This window comes from Lampetra planeri, chromosome 25 (genome assembly GCF_965212315.1).
Source record: "Lampetra planeri chromosome 25, kcLamPlan1.2.h2, whole genome shotgun sequence".
NCBI lineage: Eukaryota > Metazoa > Chordata > Hyperoartia > Petromyzontiformes > Petromyzontidae > Lampetra > Lampetra planeri.
Genome location: NC_136131.1, coordinates 656,669 through 675,600, shown reverse-complemented (window position 1 = coordinate 675,600; position 18,932 = coordinate 656,669). Strand labels below are relative to the sequence as shown.

The following is an 18,932-nucleotide window of genomic DNA, read 5'->3' as shown; positions in this document are numbered from 1 at the left end:
ATGGAAACAACTGGACGTGCAACGTGGCTAAGCAGGGCGATACGCCTACTCTTCCACATGTCTGTTCCTCGACGTTACACATCCCATCAGCCGCTCGGCTTTCTGGGAGTGCGTATTTTATCAACGTTGGTTGTGAACACAATAAAAACTCTGGACTGATTATGAAATTCGGGGTATGATCAACAATGAAGCTTGCTTGAACCAATCCCGGAGAACTGCCAGACTTTTATTGGTAAGTACCCTTTCTGTTAGGGTGTCATGGTAGAAAGATGTTAACTACCTCGCCTGGTATACAGGAGGTCGTGGGTTCGATGTCGACCCCTGTATATTTGGAGTTTGTGTGTCTCTCTCCCCATGGTCGCATCCATTTTTCTCCGGGTCCTCCAGTTTTTCCCTCCACATTTATTGGCTGCAATATACTTCAACACGATAAGCCACTTCGTTGAGCTATCATTTATAGCCAGGCCATTTCTGAAAAAGAGCTACACAGCTTTTTAAAGTAAAGGCATAGTGTGTAAGGTTGCTTTGACGATAGAAAGCGATCTTATGTGGTGGTGAAAATACACGAGGAGATTATGTGTTCATACTATAAAAAATAACAAGTTTTTTTTACCCTTTCTGGCAATGAAAGAGGTGTTAAGATGTTAAAACACCAAGTAGATACCTTTTTCAAGGAATCAAGTCTGCATTAACCACACGTACTTGTGGTAAAACACACGAACAAACATGCTCAGATAATATAACAATTAGAAGCCGACCGAAAGTAGGTTTTGGTTTCGGCGCCGAAAGTTGGCAAATGGCCTCTTTCGGCATAGTTTCGGTTTCGGCATAGTTTCGGTTTTGGCCGAAAGTAAATTTTTAACTTTCGGTTTTGGCCGAAAGTAAATCTGTAACTTTCAGTCGAAACCAGAAATTCAGTTTCGATCGGCCTCTAATAACAATAGGTTTTACGAATTTTGATACTGGCAAGAAAGGTCCCATAATGCTCTGCTAATGTATGCATGCATTGTCTTTGAAACCGATTGGCCTACACCAGATAAAGCCTTCCTTATGGCCTAGTCTCAGCTGTGTCAGACCAGACAACAGTAAAATGCAAACAGTACAAAGACAATGCACGTATCAGAGCATGTATAGCTTGGGTTGAGCAGCTATATCATAGGGCCGTTTTTGCCAGTGTAAAAGTATGAAAAAAGGAATTTTATTGTCAGAAAGGGTAAAACTTATTCTTCATTTTCATCTTTTGATACTGACAAAAAAGGTCCCGTAGACATGTGTTTGTACTGTAAACTAGCCGCAAAAACCCACTGCGTGGTACGGCAGTGGTCGCCCTTGCACCGAAGAGCGCGGTGCGACACGCGGCGTGTGACGTGCGTCTCGCTGCACATACGGCGAGCGTTCACGCGTGCGTCATCACCTCCTGCATCAGTTGCCCATCCAGGCACTCTCCGCTGTCATCGAACATGGCGTCCCAGCTGTCCTCCTGCTGCTCCTCCTCACCTCCATCCCCGCCACTCGCAGCTCCCCCCGCAGCTCCCCCCGCAGCTCCCCCCGCATCTCCCCCCGCATCTCCCCCCGCATCTCCTCCCGCATCTCCTCCCGCATCTCCCCCCGCATCTCCTCTCGCATCTCCCCCCGCATCTCCTCCCGCATCTCCTCCTGCATCTCCTCCCGCTTCTCCTCCCACATCTACTCCCACCACTGCCGGTAGAGTGGCATCACACGTGACGACCGGGGCAGCCACCTCCGACAAGCAATGAGCATCGCCGACTTCCACCACACAGCGGGACCGTAACTCTTCTGCAAGGGACAGTGGTGTGGCAGGTACAGGACCCTTTGCTGGAGTTTTATTCGATAAATCATCATCGTCATCATCCCAGTTGTCTTTGGTAGTGATGGGTGGGCTGTTTGGATTTTCATCTGCCTCCGCTGCTAAAAGCTGCTTCTCACAGCCAGGCACATTGGCAGACCGCGAGCACTGGGAGTCGGCCTGCGAGGGCACGGCAGGCGATGCCCTACGGTCGCCGTGTAGCGCAGGGTCCACGCCGCTGTCTCCTGGCGCGTTGGCGGCACCGCAGGCGACTCGCGCCTCCACGGCACTCCGGCGGCCGCTGTGGGAGCGCGCGGCGTCCGCGTCGTCGGCCTCACGGACGTCCGTATCCCCTGGCAAGCGTTTGAACCCGACGGAGCCGGGCGGCGCCTCGTCGTTTGACACCCGTAAAACATTTAGGGGCAAGGATGGAGTGGCATCGTTTGAATTATCATCATCACTGCCCTGCACGGAGCCCTGCTCGTTCGCAAAACCCATTCCCCCGAGATCGGCGCCCATTCCCACGGAATCGCTCGGCGTTGGCGCAACTTCGCCGGCGCCCTCCGCGACCGTCGTGTCGCCACGTCGCGCCGCGCTCCTCCTGGCGACATCCCTGCGGTCGTGTGTCGACCCCCGCCGACTCGTTTTGGTTTTTGCGGACGCCCTCTCCGCTGCGGCGGCCGTGGCAGCCGTGCCGTCCGCGTCGCCTCCTTGCCGCGCACGCCCCCCCACCACCGCCCCCCCTGCCGCGGCCTCCTCCGGCACATCGCCACCGCCGCCGCCCTCCCCATTCTCGGCGGCACCCTCGTGCCTCCGCCCCCGCGGCACGTACAGCTGGATGTCCGGTCGCTTCTGGCGCCCGCGTGCCGGGTTGCCCACGCTCCTCCTACCCTCCATGCCGATTCTACCGCCGCCCGCAACCCTCGCGCCTTCGCCCGCTCCGGCAGCTCGGGTCGACGCGGTCGGAGCTTCGGAACAAAAATATCCGCTGCGGTTTGACGGTTCACCGACTTGTGGAGAGCACCTGAAACCAACCAAACATCCCGATTTGTACATCATAACTAAGCAGACAACATGCCTCCTTCAAGCATTTTCCATTTATGTAAAAAATTAAAAAAATGTTTTTACACATCCCATCAGCCCCACTTGTCTCATCAGCAGTCAGGCTTGAACCAATGTTGATGGACTGCCCGATTTTTAAAGGCAAGGCACCCTCTCTGTGAGATATGGGTCCCAGTTCAACGAATGGTACCAAAGGTTTTCATTAATTCACGGCCGTTGGGTGCTATAGTAACTGATATACTCAGGGTGGAGCAGTGGTGCAGTGATTGGCGCACTGCACTATGAACCTGGTGACTTGAGTTTGATTCCCGACCGTGGCTAACATTAGTGGCGAGTGATCGCTGAACCAGTCATGGAAACTTCCCCTTCACCACCTACCCACACTGACCGGCATGGCGAGGGATGGTCAATCAAACCTTCACAGCTGACGAGGCATAGGGACGCCTCTACACAGCAATCGATTGATACGAGCATGGCAAGGACGAGAGAATACAAGGATGTGCCACCATGCATGTGCAGCGACATCGTTGCACGTCGCTGTGTGTGGCCAGCCTGGGAAAGGCACGCTATGCAACACATTGCCACTGCGGACACCGCTGAAGGGGGATGCAGTACCGGCCCTAGCGGGGCTCGGGCAGCACTGTCCGGCAGGCAAGGATGACACCCCGCTTTACGAGCAGTGCCAGCCCCTACAGGGTAGGGGGCGAGAGTGCCGGCCTCGGAGCGAGGTTTCAGGGGGCCATGGCACTCTGGTTGACCCCGGAGGACACGTGACCGGAGGTGTCTACCCAGGGACCCCCAAAGGGGGGGCTGGGGGGATCACGTGTTCAGTGGAGAGCCTCCTCGAGAGTTCGAGAAGGGGGTCGTGGTTAGGGGCGGAGTGAGCCCCGCCACACAGGATAAAAAGCCGGGTTCCCAGTGGAACTGGCTGCTGTTGTCTTCATGAAGAAATCTACGTTCTATGCCGAGTCTCCAACACATCCGGACCCGAGTTGGGGTTCGGTCCGCTGTAGCTAAACCAGAGTGTTAGGGTAGCTAGCCTGGTGGTCCACCACCATAGGTTATCTGGTAAAGGGGCAGTTACCGCTTTGTGTTAATAGTGTTGGTGTTACGTTAATAAATGTTTTGCCTCCAATAGTAAGCCTGAGTCTCCGTCTGTACCCACTACACGTGCGCAAGAGTACAAGGGAAGTGACTTGAGAAGTAGATCGGTGCCAACTTCCAATTTCTCTTCTCAAACACAGCGGGAAGCATTATATACGGGTGTGTGTATGTTGAACTTCTTTCACACCGTACGTAGCCAATCGTGCTAATGGGAGGTTAGCACGCTTGGCTAATGGGAGGTTAGCACGCTTGACTACTCTCTGGGAGAGTTGCAAATGTCATTTTGTTGTTCATCTGAGGAGCGCCAGGGTGGCAGCGCCGTAGTAGAGCGTGTGCCATGCAGTATGGAGCAGCAAAGTTTGATTCCGGACTAGGGCATCTTTGTGTCTGGAGTTTGTGTGTTCTCCCTCTGTTCTGAATCGGTTTCCTCGGGGTTCTCTCATTTCCTCTGACTGTAAAAACCACCACATTCGTTGTGATTGACATTATTGGCTGAACATCCCAATACAGAAGTCTCCCACGATACATAACGCACAATACAGCAACTTACTGCGGGAACAATTCCTGTATTTAAACATCACCTGCCAATGACTACATTTGGACTGCGCACAGCCAAGTCGCCCTCTACTGCAAAAATACGTTGACAAGAGCCTCGTGAAACAAGAGTCTTGAGACTCAGCAAGGCCTTCCGTGATAACAAGCACGGTAACAGGAGTCCCCTCGGTTAACAGTGACATAATCGGTTAACAATTTTTTCGGTTAACGTCTCGCCTCCCATAGGACCCCATGGTTTCGACTAACGTTAACATTTTAACTAACAGTAAGTTTTCATTATGCACGTGGGGCGCCAATTTCGGCCAATCTGAGCGCTCGTAAGTGGGGTTGAGCCGTGCCCTGAGCCAATCAGCGACGCCCATTTATGAGCGTTTAGACCTCGACTGGCTTTAATTCTAGATTTGAAGCTTTCGTGACTGCAAGGAATGTATGTACTTACAGTCGACCCTCAATTATCCACGCTAATGACGGGGAGGACAGCCGCAGATAATTCAAACCGCAGATAATCCAAAAACATTCATTCTAGATTTGAAGCTTTCGTAACTGCAAGGATTCATACTCTTAGGTTTTTTCGGTAAAGTCACGTAGGTGAAAAATCTAATTAAAATTAATCAAAGTAATAATATAAATAAAATAAAATAATTTCTATTATTATTTTTATTAATTTTAATTTTATTTTTCACCTACGTGACTTCACCGAAAAAACCTAAGAGCTCGACTGGCTTTGTTTACATTATAACGTTTTCTGTTTTGGCAGTGGAAACAGCTCTCTTGCAGACTCGGTGATTTTTACTTATTTTTAAACTTATTCATAGTGAATGCAATGTTTCTATTAATATTAATCCTTTAATATGTTTTAATGTTTATTTATTAATATTGAGTGTTTAAATGTTATAAACTATGTTTTTAGGGTAAAAAAAGGTAAACTTCCAATCGTCTTGGAACGGATTAATGCTTTTAACACATAATTCCTATATTCGATTTAACAGTTATTTCCGTTAACGGTAGTTTTCGTGGAACAGATTAAAAACGTTAACCGAGGGATTACTTTTCGATTTAAAGCTTTCGTGACTGCAGGGATTCATCTTCTTGGTTCTTTCGGTAAAGTCACGTAAAAGGGAAGTAATAAAATAATAAAAATAAAACATAATAAAATAATTCTCACGACGTTTTGGCCACAACGCAAGCAGCCTTCCTCAGGTGAAAACCAGGTGTCGAGGCGACAGCGTCTAAATGAAACAGCACCATGCTTGGAGCATATATTTAAGCTGGGTTGGAAGGGGGGGAAAGGGCGCCTTGACAAAATAATTTGCATATCAAGAGGAATTTAGCATATTTATGGGAAATGCAGGTATGTGATTAGTACTACTTATGCCCGTGCATTATGCAGGATTAGCAGCATCAAAGGGAGGGGATAGGGGTAGCATTAATAAAGGGAAGGAGTGTTAATAGTATGTAGCTGCTGTAACTAAAACCACCACGTAAACAACTAAAGTATAAACTACATAGTATCATCAGTATACTAAATATACTCTACAATAAGCTGAGTTACTAACAGTAAGTAATACATTACAATTCTACGTCGTAAAAAATATAATATGCTTCCATCTAAACTTTATTCTCTTGCATCACACGAGTCTACACCGTACTATATACTGCCATAGACAAACCCAACATTAAATTACATACTGTATTGCTATAAACCACCTTATACATTGTAATATTGCACTATGTATTATTCTACCCACCCTAATGTATATCACACTGCTGTATATTCACTATACAATTACGATACAATATATTACTTTGTACATTGTATTAAGCATATAAATTTTATACTATTTGTTATTATACACTGTACCATTGACCGTCTTTCTTTATACAGCAGTGTGATATATATTAGGGTGGGTAGAATAATACATAGTGTAATATTACAATGTATAAGGTGGTTTATAGCAATACAGTATATAATTTAATGTTGGGTTTGTCTATGGCAGTATATAGTAAGGTGTAGACTCGTGTGATGTAAGAGAATAAAGTTTAGATGGAAGCATATTATATTTTTTATGACGTAGAATTGTAATGTATTACTTACTGTTAGTAACTCAGCTTATTGTAGAGTATATTTAGTATACTGATGATACTATGTAGTTTATACTTTAGTTGTTTACGTGGTGGTTTTAGTTACAGCAGCTACATACTATTACCACTCCTTCCCTTTATTAATGCTACCCCTATCCCCTCCCTTTGATGCTGCTAATCCTGCATAATGCACGGGCATAAGTAGTACTAATCACATACCTGCATTTCCCATATCCCCTCCCTTTGATGCTGCTAATCCTGCATAATGCACGGGCATAAGTAGTACTAATCACATACCTGCATTTCCCATAAATATGCTAAATTCCTCTTGATATGCAAATTCTTTTCTCAAGGCGCCCTTTCCCCCCCTTCCAACCCAGCTTAAATATATGCTCCAAGCATGGTGCTGTTTCATTCAGACGCTGTCGCCTCGACAGACCTGGTTTTCATCTGAGGACGGCTGCTTGCGTTGTGGCCGAAACGTCGTGAGAATTATTTTATTATGTTTTATTTTTATAATTTTATTACTTCCCTTCTACGTGACTTTACCGAAAGAACCAAGAAGACGAGGGATTACTGTAATACTAATAGGAGTAGCACAGAGTAAAGGCTGGGGAGGGACTGTACCGCAGGTCTCTGTGGCAGACGACGGTGCGGCGCTGGCTGCCGACGCCGATGGAGAAGCTTCTGAGATGTTTGTGGTGCCCCACGGCCGTGTGGGTGAGGAACCGGCAGCGGCTGCTCAGCGGTGGGAACACCAGCACCCTGCACACACCCCCCCCCCGCCACGTAGAGCGCACCACAAGCTTGGGTGCAGTTCATGAATGGCATTGGCCTTGATCTATCCTGCACGCTGTCTGACTCGCGTAGCGAGAGTGCCCACGAGATAGGAATAGGGAACTTCCACCACTGATTCAGAGAAGAGCAAATCGCTCAGAATTGTTTGATCTATCCACTGCTGGGCGATAGCCTACCTCCCCAACCCTTCGCAATCTCTCACAGTATTGGGGCGCGGTAATTATTCCAAAGCCCAGCGCATGAGCTGATTTCATCGCTCCGTCTCCACGGTGGATGTATTCTCGGGATCGTGTTCCCTCCCTTGGCTGCTACTGTCGTTAGCCTCGACCCACCGGCCATCGTCGTGTCTAGGGATGCGTCCTCCCCAAGCCAACTCGGCTTTCTTAACAGCAAGCATGACGTCTCTGCTTGCATAACATGTTCCCATGTCCCCAAGGGTAAAGCTGACACTCGAGCCAAACATAATATAGTTGGCAGCGATGGACATGCCGCACACACAACTTCTCATTAAATCGTTCAGAATGCATTTGATTGACGCCAGCAGAATGAGTTTCTTTCCAGACAAGATTTGAACTCGTAATCTGCTCTAGATTGTAAAGCAGAATGCCACTGTTCCACCCTTCCAAGGGCCGAGCTGACTCCACAAGCATCGTGGAGCGGCCACTACCTTCGTTATTTCAGGCAAGTCCTGACATGCTCCCTGCTCTGCACGGCATCAACGTGCGGGTCGCACGGTGTGCATCCGCGATGCATTTGGAGCATCATGAGCAGCTCCACAGACAAGCGGCGCAGGCATGTCCATTTCTCCCAATGTCGCGTGTCGTAAATCACACGAACACAGTTTCTTTCAGAAGCGGCCTGGCCATCACAAATTATGGTTCAACGGAGTGGCTTATCATGTGGAAATTTATAGCAGCCAAATACTCTAAACGCATGTTGATTCTAAACGTGGAGGGGAAAAAAAACGGGGGACCTGGAAAAAAATCCACGCGACCACGGGGAGAGACATGCAAACTCCAAATATACAGGCATCAGGCAGGGTTGGGATCGAACCCATGACTGTATCAATCACCACCACTCAACTTATGCTTAGGGGCCATGATTAAAGAGTGAGACCACGTGAGTGTTGGGGACGAACGCACACACTACTTGTTGGTGCAGGGAATGAGTATCTTAGCGGCGAAATATCGTCCCCCGTGTTCGGGAAAACAGACCTCATCAAGTAAACCGTACATAGCCGAAACACGCATTGGATAAAACCCTCTACAATTACAACTTTGAGAGACATTTTGGGTTCAGAACTTGCTTGCTCAGCAACTCCGTTAAATTAAATATAAACTGGAGCCCCACATTCCAACTCACCAGCACTGACAACACTGCGGAGATGCATTCCTTCTCCGTTCTCACCTGTATTTTTTAAGGGACAGCTGCTGAGTGAACAGCTCAAGGTCTTGGTGAATCTTTTCTAACAATTCTCGATTGTGCTGTCCAACGTAAGTGCCATCAATGTACAACGATGCCAGCGTGAAACCCCCTAGGGTAAATCGGACAGAACGAAACAAGCACAACACGTGTTAGACAGCTTAATTAAAGGTCACCAAATGCAGTAGACTCTCGATTATTCGCGTGTGGTTTATCCAAATGGCAGATTATGCACGCACCAGAGATTTTAACATTAATTATTAAATAATGGATTTTCCCTTAAGTCCAAATTACTCATTTAAAAACAGTGATACATTGCTATTCTTGGAAATATTTATTACAAGTCACGTGCTTAAACCGAAGAAATATGTGCTCCGGTTAATCCGGAAACCATGTGATCGCTACTACAGCACAGGAGTTGCATATCTTTACAACAGTGGACGGAGTTTGATTGATGTTGATTGCTGTGACTCTGCTGCTGTCCACTTAGTGGACCGAGTCTTCTGAGCGGGACCAGGAAAGTGTTATCATTGAGCACGCGCATCGATCGGTCTATTGATATTCGTGGTTTTTGGCATAGAGATCCACATAAAATTAATGTTTTTGTACTCCTAGGTTTTTTCGGTAAAGTCACGTAGGTAAAAAAATAAAATAGAAATAAAATAATAAATCATGACATTTCGGAGGCAACACAAGTCTCCGTCATCAGGTGGGACCGTCACAGCTAAATTTACTGTATCAAGTGAGGAAACATCCAAGAGACAAGCGCTTAAATACAAGGGGGAGGGAAGGAGGGGCTTATCTGAATGTGGTAGCCAGGAAATGGAACGTGTTGGGGGGGGGTGGGCGGGGCTAAAAGAGAACATTTGGTGCATCTCAACTCGGGGTTGCGGCCGGTGTTGGCTGACAATCCAAATACAAAAAAGCAGTACTGTTAAACGCTGGGGATGTCAACACTCGGTAAAGTTCCATACCCTGGCTACCACATTCAGATAAGCCCCCCTCCCCCTTAACTTGTATTTAAGAGCTTGTCTCTTGGATTTTTCCTCACTTGATACAGCAAATTTAGCTGTGACGGTCCCACCTGATCACGGAGACTTGTGTTGCCTCCGAAACGTCGTGATTTATTATTTTATATCTATTATTATTATGTATATTATTTATATTTTTTATTTTTATTTTTACCTACGTGACTTTACCGAAAAAACCTAAGAGTATGAATCCTTGCAGTTACGAAAGCTTCAAATCTAGAATGAATGTTTTTGGATTATCTGCGGTTTGAATTATCTGCGGCTGTACTCCCCGTCATTAGCGTGGATAATTGAGGGTCGACTGTAAGTACATACATTCATTCACAATAGATTTTTGAGTCAAATCAAGTCAGTAAAATATGTGTCGTAGATCCTCCACGCTACAAATCCAATGGATAAAGTTGTCACGTGAACAAAAGTGGCAAATTTATTACCGCTTCAGCACACGTGTGTGTTGGAGAGTGATCCACAAAAATGTAACAATTGGATATGATATTTCGCTGGAAGTTACAACCAGCATCATCAGGCAGTTTAGATTCATGGCAACTGTCTGATTGGGCCCAAAACTCAACTATGAATCCTATTGGTCACGAAAGCTTGGATGTTAGATTTATATATTGCATGCTGAAAATACACTCATGTAAGTCGCATCTACTTGGTTGCACAATGACCATCCACGAGGGTTCCTCAGCCACAAACTGAAACGTAGAGATCCTTTAGCGATCTTTCCCGAGCCTCTGATCGAACCTCTTACTCACTTGCTGATCGGTGGAATTGTTAAAATCGTTTTTTTTTGCATAACTGGTAAATGAATAAAAACAACGGTATAGGCCGGTGTCTTGCCTCACGGCAGATGGGGAGCGTACGTTCACAGGAAGTTCCTGTTTTTTGATGCTAATGTTGGTCACGTGACCAGGAAGTGACGATGTTAGATTTCCACTGTACCACGGGGGCGTCGGCCATTACACAGATAAGTCAAGATGGCGGCACGCATCGCATCTCAGTGAGACCACAGCCGCACTTGTCCATTGTGGGAGCTTAAGAAGCATTATCTGTAATTCTTTGGTTCTTTTCGGTTAAGTCACGTCTAAAAATAAAATAATAAATTAAAATAACATATTACGACGTTTCGATTGCAACACAAGCAATCATCATCAGGTATAAAAGAAGTAGCAACAAAAATCTAACTAGAAAACTATAGACAGACATACAAGCAGACAGACATCACAACGGCACACAGAGAGAGGACACAAATCGGCACAAAGAGAGGGGTCGTTTCTGTGACGGTCCCTTAAATATAGAGAGGGGGGGCGGGGACGGAGAGAGGTAGGGGGCAGAGAGAATTAGCATATCAATGAGTGTACGGCAACGTACTGCTGTTGCAAGTAAGATGACAATGTGGAACAGGCACGCAAAATTGAAAACGGGCACGCAAAATTGAAAATTAGGAGACAGGCACACGAAAATTAAATAACCTAGCAAAATATCGAAATGTGATGTAATACAACACAGAGAGTCGGTTAACACACAATTAACGCATAGCCTGGTTGATTACGTGTTTCAAAATTTGCTAAGTTAGAATTTTAAGTGTGAAAATTCCAAAGAGAGGACACAGGCAGAGAGAACAAATAGCCAGAAAGAAAAAGGATAAGCTTAAAACTTCCCCGTAGAAGTGGTTCAATCTTAATTTAGGAGCTTTCGTGACTGCAGGAATTATTCTTTGGTTCTTTTCGGTTAAGTCACGTCTAAAAATAAAATAATAAATTAAAATAACATATTACGACGTTTCGATTGCAACACAAGCAATCATCATCAGGTATAAAAGAAATAGCAACAAAAATCTAACTAGAAAACTATAGACAGACATACAAGCAGACAGACATCACAACGGCACACAGAGAGAGGACACAAATCGGCACAAAGAGAGGGGTCGTTTCTGTGACGGTCCCTTAAAAATAGAGAGGGGGGGCGGGGACGGAGAGAGGTAGGGGGCAGAGAGAATTAGCATATCAATGAGTGTACGGCAACGTACTGCTGTTGCAAGTAAGATGACAATGTGGAACAGGCACGCAAAATTGAAAACGGGCACGCAAAATTGAAAATTAGGAGACAGGCACACGAAAATTAAATAACCTAGCAAAATATCGAAATGTGATGTAATACAACACAGAGAGTCGGTTAACACACAATTAACGCATAGCCTGGTTGATTACGTGTTTCAAAATTTGCTAAGTTAGAATTTTAAGTGTGAAAATTCCAAAGAGAGGACACAGGCAGAGAGAACAAATAGCCAGAAAGAAAAAGGATAAGCTTAAAACTTCCCCGTAGAAGTGGTTCAGACGTGATTTAACCGAAAAGAACCAAAGAATAATTCCTGCAGTCACGAAAGCTCCTAAATTAAGATTGAACCACTTCTACGGGGAAGTTTTAAGCTTATCCTTTTTCTTTCTGGCTATTTGTTCTCTCTGCCTGTGTCCTCTCTTTGGAATTTTCACACTTAAAATTCTAACTTAGCAAATTTTGAAACACGTAATCAACCAGGCTATGCGTTAATTGTGTGTTAACCGACTCTCTGTGTTGTATTACATCACATTTCGATATTTTGCTAGGTTATTTAATTTTCGTGTGCCTGTCTCCTAATTTTCAATTTTGCGTGCCCGTTTTCAATTTTGCGTGCCTGTTCCACATTGTCATCTTACTTGCAACAGCAGTACGTTGCCGTACACTCATTGATATGCTAATTCTCTCTGCCCCCTACCTCTCTCCGTCCCCGCCCCCCCTCTCTATATTTAAGGGACCGTCACAGAAACGACCCCTCTCTTTGTGCCGATTTGTGTCCTCTCTCTGTGTGCCGTTGTGATGTCTGTCTGCTTGTATGTCTGTCTATAGTTTTCTAGTTAGATTTTTGTTGCTATTTCTTTTATACCTGATGATTGCTTGTGTTGCAATCGAAACGTCGTAATATGTTATTTTAATTTATTATTTTATTTTTAGACGTGACTTAACCGAAAAGAACCAAAGAATAATTCCTGCAGTCACGAAAGCTCCTAAATTAAGATTGAACCACTTCTACGGGGAAGTTTTAAGCTTATCCTTTTTCTTTCTGGCTATTTGTTCTCTCTGCCTGTGTCCTCTCTTTGGAATTTTCACACTTAAAATTCTAACTTAGCAAATTTTGAAACACGTAATCAACCAGGCTATGCGTTAATTGTGTGTTAACCGACTCTCTGTGTTGTATTACATCACATTTCGATATTTTGCTAGGTTATTTAATTTTCGTGTGCCTGTCTCCTAATTTTCAATTTTGCGTGCCCGTTTTCAATTTTGCGTGCCTGTTCCACATTGTCATCTTACTTGCAACAGCAGTACGTTGCCGTACACTCATTGATATGCTAATTCTCTCTGCCCCCTACCTCTCTCCGTCCCCGCCCCCCCTCTCTATATTTAAGGGACCGTCACAGAAACGACCCCTCTCTTTGTGCCGATTTGTGTCCTCTCTCTGTGTGCCGTTGTGATGTCTGTCTGCTTGTATGTCTGTCTATAGTTTTCTAGTTAGATTTTTGTTGCTATTTCTTTTATACCTGATGATGATTGCTTGTGTTGCAATCGAAACGTCGTAATATGTTATTTTAATTTATTATTTTATTTTTAGACGTGACTTAACCGAAAAGAACCAAAGAATAATTCCTGCAGTCACGAAAGCTCCTAAATTATCATTATCTGTAAGTTGTTTATATTCCTATAATATTGGAAATGCTGTTGTAATGTTGGAATGACCGTTATAGCAATGGAAATGCCTTTATGGTGCCGTTAAGTTGTTGTAGTAAATACGAGGCCTAGTTAGTAACGAAGCCTGTGACTTTCCTTATTGTGGATGTTACTCGTGATTTAGTAGGTCGAGTCAGACTTGTGCCTATGTTGCGATCCTGAGAGTGATGACGAAGTATCTCATCCACAGTTTAGTGTTAAGTGTAATGCTGTACATTTGGGGTGCAGTGGGATGAATACACTATGTGCCTGTATGCAACGCACCAGCTTGTGCCTTTGTCTAGTTGTTCAGGGGTAATGTGGGGGCCTGGTCCTTCCAGGATCTATTGTTATCTGAGACAATGTTCTGATGCTGTGGTGTTCATTGTGTGGGTGTTTCCGAATTATAACAGATGCTGTATCTGTGTTTTCTCACCAGTTTTACCTGTAACAATCAATAAATGACGATCGGAGTTGGACGGTCATCCTGGCTCCGAGGGTTTATTGAACACATGGTTATCTACTCGACTAGCGGTGCAAAGCAGCGCACAGCGAGGCCGAGATAGCCGGTTTGCAGTTTGCCGCACGTATAGAAATATTTAGAGAACATCACGTGTTTGGATTTCTAGCTGAGTAACGAAGGGGTCTGCCGTAATAATTCCATCTATCAAGGACCTCAGGCGCTATACAGGACACAGCAGCAGCATACACTCAGGATGAAGATAATTCTATTATAAATACATTTAAGACTTGATTTTAAGCTTTCGTGACTGCAGGAATTACTCTTTAGTTATTTCGGTAAAGTCACGTAGAAATAAAATAAATAATATAAGACGTTTTCATTGCAACATAAGCAACCGTCATCAGGTGTGAATGCAAGCTCGGAGAGAGACACATATACAGGGAGAGAGACAAACACAGACATGGAGAGAGACATATACAGGGAGAGAGACACAAACACAGACATGGAGAGAGACACATACACAGAGAGAGACAAACACAGCCATGGAGAGAGACACATACACAGAGAGAGACAAACAGACATGGAGAGAGACACATACACAGAGAGAGACAAACACAGACATGGAGACACATACACAGAGAGCTTGCATTCACTATCCGTTTGCTTAAACACGTTAATATTATTCATCCTTGATCGTTTCTGCGTGGATTAAATATCGACCGTTCTATAGGCCTAGCCTTTTGCCCATCCAAGGACGGGTGTATTGCAGTAAATCTGAAACTTGCAAACGAAAAGCAGACCATGACATGATATTCATTGCATTAATGCAGTGATACCAAGGCCGTAATTATAATATATATTGGGGGGACACACCCCCCCCAATATTCAAATATGCTAAAAATGTCCCCCCCAATATATTGGTATACAATTGTTTTGCTATGCTATGTAAATAAAAACAACAATTTGCTAAACCTTGGTCACAATATCTGGACTTGTCTTCATATAAATCAATGCATAGATTTCTGTTTATATTATTGTGGTTATGGATGTACTTTATTAATCCCTAATCTCTGCCATTACATACAATGCATCAAGAAATAGTAAAAAAGTAAAAACAGAGCAATCTAATACAATACACTATTAGACATTATTGTAAAAAAATTAAAAAGTCCATCCCATGTGTTAGTGAATGTTTAAATATTTTAGGCATGAAATTGGTTTTCAAATTTAGATATTTTTCTGGGTTGGGACCCCCAGACACCCTAGAAGATTTGGTCCCCCACAATGTTGACTCCATGGCTACGGCCTTGGGTGACACAGACCTATTTAATTATAATCCCTTGTTCATCATGACGTCCTTTTTACTTCGATGTCTCAACAGCGTTATGGAGATCGCGTGACGTGAGGGTTCTGCCTTTGCAGTGAGGGTTGTGACTTGTGAGTTGACGCCAAGGAGGGGGAGGCGCCTCGCCCACCCCATGTGGAGTGACGTCAGCCGCTAATTATTATTAATGACGGGGGTGTCCATTTGGAGGACGTCACCTGTTCATGAATATTAATGAGGGGGGCTGGTCGATGTGGAGTGACGTCAGAAGCGTTAAGGCCAGACATTCCTGGGTGACAGTAGTCGGTATTCGGGGGGGGGGGGGGTGTAAAAAGTACGCGTGCGTACAGGGAGGGGTCACATTTTGACAGATTTTTTGCGTTACGTACTAAATGGATGGCCCCATAGAGAGGCAATGACGCAAACACATGCACTGATACAGAGACGAAACAAACACAGACACGAATAGCACGCACAAATACTCCTGCGAGACATGTAAACGGGCATCCTTCAGTTACCAGACCCGTGTGTGTTGTACTGTATTGTAAGTGTGTTGTTACAGTGGTAGTGCTGTCGTTGTGCTAGAGCAGTAGTAGTGCTGTAGCTGTAGTAGTGCTGTAGCTGTAGCAGTGCTGTAGTTGTGCTGTAGTTGTGGTAGTGCTGTAGTTGAGCTTGTAGCTGTAGTAGTGCTGAGTCTCGCACCCTCACACACGCTGCTGCTGCTGTCCCCGTGTCGCTGCTGTCCACGCGACAGGCGGAGTCGGCGCTCTGTCTGCGGTGATTGGCAGTGGGCAGTGCCAGCAGCGAGTGGTGGTGATGGTGATGCTGTGGCTTGTAGTATCACGTGATGCTGTGGCTTGTAGTAGTATCACGTGATGCTGTGGCTTGTAGTAGTATCACGTGATGCTGTGGCTTGTAGTAGTATCACGTGATGCTGTGGCTTGTAGTAGTATCACGTGATGCTGTGGCTTGTAGTAGTAGCACGGGATGCTGTGGCTTGTAGTAGTATCACGTGATGCTGTGGCTTGTAGTAGTATCACGTGATGCTGTGGCTTGTAGTAGTAGCACGTGATGCTGTGGCTTGTAGTAGTAGCACGTGATGCTGTGGCTTGTAGTAGTAGCACGTGATGCTGTGGCTTGTAGTAGTAGCACGTGATGCTGTGGCTTGTAGTAGTATCACGTGATTGTGTAGCTTGTAGTAGTAGCACGTGATGCTGTGGCTTGTAGTAGTAGCACGTGATGCTGTGGCTTGTAGTAGTATCACGTGATTGTGTAGCTTGTAGTAGTAGCACGTGATGCTGTGGCTTGTAGTAGTAGCACGTGATGCTGTAGCTTGTAGTAGTAGCACGTGACGCTGTGGCTTCGAGTAGTAGCACGCGATGCTGTGTATTGTAGTAGCTGTTGTGGCTGAGGCAGTAGTGACTATAGTAGTCGCTGTAGTGGTGGTGGTGTAGAGGTGGTTGTGGCTGTAGTAGTGGTGGTGCAGTAGTGGTGGTGTATTGGTGGTGGTGTAGTAGTGGTGGTGTAGTTGTAGTAGTGGTGGTGTAGTTGTAATAGTGGTGGTGTAGTTGTAATAATGGTGGTGTAGTTATGGTGGTGCTGTAGTGGTGGTGCTGTAGTGGTGGTGGTGTAGTAGTGGTGGTTGTGGTAGTTGTGGTGGTGGTTGTAGTGGTTGTAGTTGTGGTGGTTGTAGTAGTTGTGGTGATGGTTGTACTTGTGGTGGTTGTAGTTGTGATGATTGTGGTTGTAGTAGTTGTGGTTGTATTTGTGGTGGTTGTGGTGTAGTAGTTGTGGTTGTAGTTATAGTAGTGGTGGTGGTTGTAGTTGTGATGGTTGTGGTTGTAGTAGTGGTGGTGTATTGGTTGTGGTGGTTGTGGTGTAGTACTGTAGTTGTGGTGGTGGTGGTGGTTGTAGTTGTGGTGGTAGTTGTGGTTGTATCGCAAGCGCCGACCTCTCACGCGCGGAGTCTCCGCCGCTTCTAATGACGTCACGGGGGTGCCCGCGGCGCGCGCTCCCTCACGATGACGTCATCACAGCGCGCGCTAATTGCCTCCCCCCACCACGCGGAGCGATTCTCGCGACGCGATTCCGATTCACCACAAATCGATTCCCCGGTCTGCTCGAGTCCAGTGATGGTACAGTGTCCAGTGATTGTACAGTGGCACAGTGATTGTACAGTGCACAGTGATTGTACAGCGGTACAGTGATTGTACAGTGCACAGTGATTGTACAGTGCACAGTGATTGTACAGTGCACAGTGATTGTACAGTGATACAGTGGGGTTCGCGCTCATTGTGCGCACTGCGCTCGCCGTGCCAACCCACACGGCTCACACCCCCCCCCCCCCCATTCTTGTGCAGGGGAATTGAGTTTGCAGGCCCATACGACGTACAGCCGTCTCCATACCGGCAACGACGAAATCAACATGGGTGTGCGTCCCCATGTCATAGTACATTCAAGTTGAGTTTAGTTACAGCTCCTGCCGCCCCCCCCCACCCCTCACCCGGCCGCGATGAGTGGCGGCGCCGCGGGGCCATGCGCGGTGCGGAGCGCGTGGGGGGCCATGCGGGGCCCCCCTCTGTCTGCCGCGCTGCGGGTGGTGCGGGAGGAGGAGGAGGGCAGAGCGGGGGGCCGGGGTCCTGGGGACGGGTGAGTGGAGTCAGGGAGGGAGCCGTGGGGGGGGGGGGGGCCTCGGAGTGCAGAAGGGCGACTTGGGCCCAGCCCTCGTGGCTGGGTCATCGCCGTCCGCCCGCGTGGTTGGCGAGCTTCACGCTGATGAACTTGTGCTGCTGAACGCGGCATTGTCAGCAGATTGTGACAGCGACGTTGCTGTCAAAATCTGCCCTTGTGCAGGGAAACTGACGTTCCAATGCGGGCAACAATAACAACAGCAGCAACAAGAGTTTGTCTCTTAATTTGGGAGCTTTCGTGACTGCAGGAATTATTCTTTGGTTCTTTTCGGTTAAGTCACGTCTAAAAATAAAATAATAAATCAAAATAAAACAACACATTACGACGTTTCGATTGCAACACAAGCAATCATCATCAGGCATAAAAGAAATAGCAACAAAAATCTAACTAGAAAACTATAGACCGACATACAAGCAGACAGACATCACAACGGCACACATAGAGAGGAGTATACAGGCACACGAAAATTAAATAACCTAGCAAAATATTGAAATGTGATGTAATACAACACAGAGAGTCGGTTAACACACAAATAACGCATGACCTGGTTGACTACGTGTTTCAAAATTTGCTAAGTTAGAATTTTAAGTGTGAGCAACAAATATCTAACTAGAAAACTATATACAGACATACAAGCAGACAGACATCACAACGGCACACAGAGAGAGGACACAAATCGGCTGTGTGAGCAAGAAAAATCTAACTAGAAAACTATAGACAGACATACAAGCAGACAGACATCACAACGGCACACAGAGAGAGGACACAAATCGGCACAAAGAGATGGTCGTTTCTGTGACGGTCCCTTAAATATAGAGAGGAGGGGGAGGGGACGGGGGGGAGGGA

General features: G+C 45.9%; 1 protein-coding gene across 1 annotated transcript in view; it reads right to left on the bottom strand.

Annotated features, from left to right (window-relative positions):
• Positions 1-17,398, bottom strand: part of LOC144727497 (uncharacterized) — a 37,758-nt gene extending 20,360 nt beyond the window's left edge. The window contains exons 1-4 of the mRNA XM_078606373.1: positions 16,098-17,398; positions 8,816-8,942; positions 7,238-7,375; positions 1,415-2,831 (exon numbers count right to left, since the gene is read on the bottom strand). Coding sequence (XP_078462499.1) covers positions 1,415-2,704 — 1,290 coding nt within the window. The 5' untranslated portion in view covers positions 2,705-2,831; positions 7,238-7,375; positions 8,816-8,942; positions 16,098-17,398. The remainder of the gene's footprint in view (positions 1-1,414; positions 2,832-7,237; positions 7,376-8,815; positions 8,943-16,097) is intronic.
• Positions 17,399-18,932: the final 1,534 nt, after the last annotated feature.